This window comes from Salmo salar, unplaced genomic scaffold (assembly GCF_905237065.1).
Source record: "Salmo salar unplaced genomic scaffold, Ssal_v3.1, whole genome shotgun sequence".
NCBI lineage: Eukaryota > Metazoa > Chordata > Actinopteri > Salmoniformes > Salmonidae > Salmo > Salmo salar.
In genome coordinates this window covers 221539-227974 of record NW_025549483.1, presented here as the reverse complement: position 1 = coordinate 227974, position 6436 = coordinate 221539, and the positions used below count along the sequence as shown (strand labels likewise).

The following is a 6436-nucleotide window of genomic DNA, read 5'->3' as shown; positions in this document are numbered from 1 at the left end:
TGATGGAAGTCGTTTCCTCAGTAGGTGATGTCAGGGTTGATGATGTGATGGAAGTCGTTTCCTCAGTAGGTGATGTCAGGGTTGATGATGTGATGGAAGTCGTTTCCTCAGTAGGTGATGTCAGGGTTGATGATGTGATGGAAGTCGTTTCCTCAGTAGGTGATGTCAGGGTTGATGATGTGATGGAAGTCGTTTCCTCAGTAGGTGATGTCAGGGTTGATGATGTGATGGAAGTCGTTTCCTCAGTAGGTGATGTCAGGGTTGATGATGTGATGGAAGTCGTTTCCTCAGTAGGTGATGTCAGGGTTGATGATGTGATGGAAGTCGTTTCCTCAGTAGGTGATGTCAGGGTTGATGATGTGATGGAAGTCGTTTCCTCAGTAGGTGATGTCAGGGTTTATGATGTGATGGAAGTCGTTTCCTCAGTAGGTGATGTCAGGGTTGATGATGTGATGGAAGTCGTTTCCTCAGTAGGTGATGTCAGGGTTGATGATGTGATGGAAGTCGTTTCCTCAGTAGGTGATGTCAGGGTTGATGATGTGATGGAAGTCGTTTCCTCAGTAGGTGATGTCAGGGTTGATGATGTGATGGAAGTCGTTTCCTCAGTAGGTGATGTCAGGGTTCAGCATGTAGGAGAACTCGAGAGGGTACACTACATTAAACTAACAAAAGTGCTATTGCAACAGGCTCCTCCATCAACCTCACTACGACATCGCAACAGGTCAAGGTTCATCTGGTGAATTTGTCTCTCAGCTGCTAAGAGGGCAGGCATCTGTCGGGAGAAGGAGGGGCAGGGAGAAAAACAAACATAATGACCTCAAATGGAGTCCTCCTAACACACATGTTGTTTGTGATATTGAAATGCTAACACTATCAGTGTATTAAAAACACTTATATAGAAAAAGTCCAGGAACGGGGACATGACATTCTCAATGGCAGTCATGGACCATTATAATCTGAAATGAACATGATTTATATTAAAACGTCTGTGGTGGTTCTTGTTAAAAGGCCTGGAGGTCTGATTACCATGCAGTATCCATGGAATCGGCCTACAGTTACAGCAGTTTATATGGAATAGGCCGACAGTTACAGCAGTTTATATGGAATAGGCCTACAGTTACAGCAGTTTATATGGAATAGGCCTACAGTTACAGCAGTTTATATGGAATAGGCCTACAGTTACAGCAGTTTATATGGAATAGGCCTAAAGTTACAGCAGTTTATATGGAATAGGCCTACAGTTACAGCAGTTTATATGGAATAGGCCTGAAGTTACAGCAGTTTATATGGAATAAGCCGACAGTTACAGCAGTTTATATGGAATAGGCCGACAGTTACAGCAGTTTATATGGAATAGGCCTAAAGTTACAGCAGTTTATATGGAATATGCCGACAGTTACAGCAGTTTATATGGAATAGGCCGACAGTTACAGCAGTTTATATGGAATAAGCCTAAAGTTACAGCAGTTTATATGGAATAAGCCTACAGTTGCAGCAGTTTATATGGAATAGGCCTACAGTTAGAGCAGTTTATATGGAATAGGCCTACAGTTGATGATGGTATAAAAAATACAAAATAAAGGTTTTTTCTTTTCTTTGTATTATCTTTTACCAGATCTATTGTGTTATATTCTCCTACATTCCTTTCACATTTCCACAAACTTCAAAGTGTTTCCTTTCAAATGGTACCAAGAATCAGCATATCCTTGCTTCAGGTCCTGAGCCACAGGCAGTTAGATTTGGGTCATTTTAGGTGGATTGTTTTTTTAAAAGGGGCGGCTCCTTAAGAGGATATAGCAGTCTGTCCTGACTCAGCTCAACAGTCTCCAGTCTACCAACTGGTCTCTGTAATAACTATTTAAAGCAGTCTGTCCTGACTCAGCTCAGCAGTCTCCAGTCTACCAACTGGTCTCTGTAATAACTATTTAAAGCAGTCTGTCCTGACTCAGCTCAACAGTCTCCAGTCTACCAACTGGTCTCTGTAACTTCATCTTTGTCTCTGTGGTGTACAGTCTTCAGGTGATGATGGGGGTATTGAATCATCTCTCTACTCTCCTCCTTCTCTCTCTCCTTCCTCCTGCTCTCTCTCATGTAGTGGATAAGTTCAGTGATGTTCCACAGTGCCAGAATTTCTTCCTGGAGGGGACAACTCCAAATCTCCCAGGTATTTTGGTTGGTGGGACAGTCCAGGACCAGAACCGCTACAAGCCGATTTGCCAGTTTTACAAGGACAGGTACAGGTTTGCAACTCTCCACGACACAACAAACAGGATCCCTGTTTTCTCAGCCTACACCTTCACTGGTAAGGTAGTTGGTAGACCAAGTCAGTCCTGGATGATAGAGCCCCAGGTAGTTCTAATCTCTATTCATTCAACATGTGTATTTGTTTACTGCTATAGACATACTGTATCTTTGAGACACAATAATACACCTTTATTACAACCACTTTCAGCTTAATTCTGGGTTGTTAAATTGTGACTTTTTTTGAGTTAATGTCTAAACTTGTTAAAGAGTTGTAATGTCTGAACTAGTTAAAGAGTTGTAATGTCTAAACTAGTTAAAGAGTCGTAATGTCTAAACTAGTTAAAGAGTTGTAATGTCTAAACTAGTTAAATAGTTGTAATGTCTAAACTAGTTAAAGAGTTGTAATGTCTAAACTAGTTAAAGAGTTGTAATGTCTAAACTAGTTAAAGAGTTGTGATGTCTAAACTAGTTAAAGAGTTGTAATGTCTAAACTAGTTAAAGCGTTGTAATGTCTAAACTAGTTAAAGAGTTGTAATGTCTAAACTAGTTAAAGAGTTTTAATGTCTAAACTAGTTAAAGAGTTGTAATGTCTAAACTAGTTATTAAAGAGTTGTAATGTCTAAACTAGTTAAAGAGTTGTAATGTCTAAACTAGTTAAAGAGTTGTAATGTCTAAACTAGTTAAAGAGTTGTAATGTCTAAACTAGTTAAATAGTTGTAATATCTAAACTAGTTAGAGTTGTAATGTCAGACTGATGTTTCTGCAGCTTGAAGATATAAATAACCAACATGACATGAAGGTGGATGATAAAGATTTCCCACACAACCAGCAGGCTGCGGACACAGACTACAAAAATAACAACAAGCATCTGGACAGAGGTCACCTTTTCCCATGTTTGTACGCACCTGATGATGCTGCCAAGAGGTCCACTTTCACCCTGACAAACATCGTTCCCCAGGCAAGATCCTTCAACCAGGGCAGCTGGAGCAGAATGGAGTGCAGAGTCAGAGACGCTCTTGAGCTTAACTGTAAGGATGCTAACGACCAGATAAAGGCCTATGTGGTGACTGGAGCAGTTCCCAGCAGCAGCAACACACTGAACAACCGAGTGAACATCCCAGATCTCATGTGGACAGCCTACTGCTGTTACAACAACAACCTGAAACAGTGGATTGCCCAAGCACACTGGAGTGAGAACGAAGAGGAACCGAACAAAAAAGTATTGAACCCCCATACCTTGGCAGATCTGTATAACATGTTGAAGCAGCACTACCCAGGTGGTGATATCCAGGTGTTCCCAGAGCAGTGTCCAAGAGGTTCTTCTCAGAAAGAGAGAGAGAAGAGCAGAGAGAGGGAGGTAGGAAGTGGGGATGTTAGCAGGAAACGGTTAATGGAATGTGATGAGGATTGTAAATGTGTCTCTTTGTAGGTGTCACAGATCATTTCCTGTCCCAGAGTTTGGTCCAGTGGAAACACAGACAACTATAAAGTACATTCCCTCATGGGAGACCAGGGTTCAAGTCAAATCTTTCTATACTGACTTTCACTGCTATGTCTATATATCACATGAAATTCTGAAGAAAATAAAGTTTAATTCAGTTATGATATAAAGACATTACTGTTGTTAATACATAGTCCAACAGTATGTCAGGTTCTGACTACTATGTAACTGTTACCATGGAGATACTATTATATGTTCTGAATGTAATATTATCACTGTTACCATGGAGATACTATTATATGTTCTGAATGTAATTCTATCACTGTTACCATGGAGATACTATTATATGTTCTGAATGTAATTCTATCACTGTTACCATAGAGATACTATTATATGTTCTGAATGTAATTCTATCACTGTTACCATGGAGATACTATTATATGTTCTGAATGTAATTCTATCACTGTTACCATAGAGATACTATTATATGTTCTGAATGTAATTCTATCACTGTTACCATAGAGATACTATTATATGTTCTGAATGTAATTCTATCACTGTTACCATAGAGATACTATTATATGTTCTGAATGTAATTCTATCACTGTTACCATAGAGATACTATTATATGTTCTGAATGTAATTCTATCACTGTTACCATGGAGATACTATTATATGTTCTGAATGTAATTCTATCACTGTATGTATCCATCTTCTTCCCAACTGAAGGAATAAACATCTATAATGAATGAAGCCTGTGAGAGTCTGGTGTTTTGAAGGAATAAAACAATTATACTTCTGTATACTTCTTGTTAGTCAGCTAATGACAAATGTAGCAAATCTATCTGTTCTGTATACTTCTGGTCCTTCTTTGGACACTGTTAACTAACCTCCAGACGAGCTTCAATGCCATACAACTCTCCTTCCGTGGCCTCAAACTGCTTTTAAATGAAAGTAAAACTAAATTTATGCTCTTCAACCGATCGCGGCCCGCACCTGCCCATCTGTCCAGCATCACTACTCTTGACGGTTCTGATTTAGAATATGTGGACAACTACAAATACCTAGGTGTCTGGTTAGACTGTAAACTCTCCTTCCAAACTCACATTAAGCATCACCAATCCAAAATTAAATCTAGAATCGGCTTCCTATTTCGCAACAAAGCATCCTTCACTCATGCTGCTAAACACACCCTCGTAAAACTGACCATCCTACCGATCCTCGACTTCGGCGATGTCATTTACAAAATAGCCTCCAACACTTTACTCAACAAATTGGATGCAGTCTATCACAGTGCCACCCGTTTTGTCACCAAAGCCCCATATACTGCCCACCACTGCGACCTGCACGCTCTCGTTGGCTGGCCCTCGCTTCACCCACTGGCTCCAGGTCGCCAAACCCACTGGCTCCAGGTCATCTATAAGTCTTTGCTAGGTAAAGCCCCGTCTTATCTCAGCTCATTGGTCACCATAGCAGCACCCACCCGTAGCACTCACTCCAGTAGGTATATCTCACTGGTCACCCCCAAAGCCAATTCCTACTTTGACCGCCTTTCCTTCCAGTTCTCTGTTGCCAATGACTGGAACGAACTGCAAAAATCATTGAAGCTGGAGACTCATATCTCCCTCACTAGCTTTAAGCACCAGCTGTCAGAGCAGCTCACAGATCACTGCACCTGTTCATAGCCCATCTGTAAATAGCCCATCTATCTACCTACCTCATCCCCATATTGTTATTTATTTATTTATCTTGCTCCTTTGCACCCCAGTATCTCTACTTGCTCATTCATCTTCTACCATTCCAGTGTTTAATTGCTTTATTGTAATTATTTTACCACTACGGTCTATTTATTGCCTTACCTCCCTTATCTTACCTCATTTGCACACAATGTATATAGAGTTTTCTACTTTATTATTGACTGTATGTTTGTTTATTCCATGTGTAACTCTGTGTTGTTGTATGTGTCGAACTGCTTTGCTTTATCTTGGCCAGGTCGCAGTTGTAAATGAGAACTTGTTCTCAACTATCCTACCTGGTTAAATAAAGTTGAAATAAATAGAAAATGAAGCCTGTGAGAGTCTGGTGTTTTGTAGTTATGGTGTTTAAATGTATCCAAGTGACTCCAAAATGTTCCAATTCAACATTAGACCACATAATTTGAGCTAAAAATATAAATTACTGAAAGCACTATTTTAGTTGTCAGTTATTCATTCAAACTTTGCCATAACTATGTGTCCAACCAGCTATGGTCCAGCATACCAGCTAGCTACCATGTCTCTAAACATACCTGGAGCTGGTCAAGAAGCTACCATGTCTCTAAACATACCTGGAGCTGGTCAAGAAGCTACCACGTCTCAAAACATACCTGGAGCTGGTCAAGAAGCTACCATGTCTCAGAACATACCTGGAGCTGGTCAAGAAGCTACCATGTCTCTAAACATACCTGGAGATGGTCAAGAAGCTACCATGTCTCTAAACATACCTGGAGCTGGTCAAGAAGCTACCATGTCTCTAAACATACCTGGAGCTGGTCAAAAAGGATTTTCAAACATTGTTCTGGAATCATCAAAATCCAGGCTTCATCACATCCGGCCGTGATTGGGTGTCCCATAGGGCGGCGCACAACTGCCCCATCATCGTCCAGGTTTGGCCGGGGTAGGCCGTCATTTTAAATAATAATTTGTTCTTAACTGACTTGTCTAATTAAATAAAGGTTTAAAAAAAGTTTTCAAAGTATTTTCAAGCAGTGTT

General features: G+C 40.3%; 1 protein-coding gene across 1 annotated transcript; it reads left to right on the top strand.

Annotated features, from left to right (window-relative positions):
• The first annotated feature begins 1801 nt into the window (after nucleotides 1-1801).
• LOC123738291 (endonuclease domain-containing 1 protein-like) lies at nucleotides 1802-4434 on the top strand. Its single transcript, XM_045713352.1, has 2 exons — nucleotides 1802-2349; nucleotides 3011-4434. Exons 1-2 carry the CDS (start codon nucleotides 2023-2025, stop codon nucleotides 3671-3673), a joined length of 990 nt encoding a protein of 329 aa, XP_045569308.1. The 5' UTR covers nucleotides 1802-2022; the 3' UTR covers nucleotides 3674-4434.
• Nucleotides 4435-6436: the final 2002 nt, after the last annotated feature.

Bases quoted from the DNA above. Each gene is read 5' to 3' on its own strand.
- LOC123738291 (XM_045713352.1), top strand. From the start codon at position 2,023: ATGATGGGGGTATTGAATCATCTCTCTACTCTCCTCCTTCTCTCTCTC. The intron at 2,350-3,010 runs GTAGTTCTAATC...ATGTTTCTGCAG, and splicing joins CCTGGATGATAGAGCCCCAG to CTTGAAGATATAAATAACCA.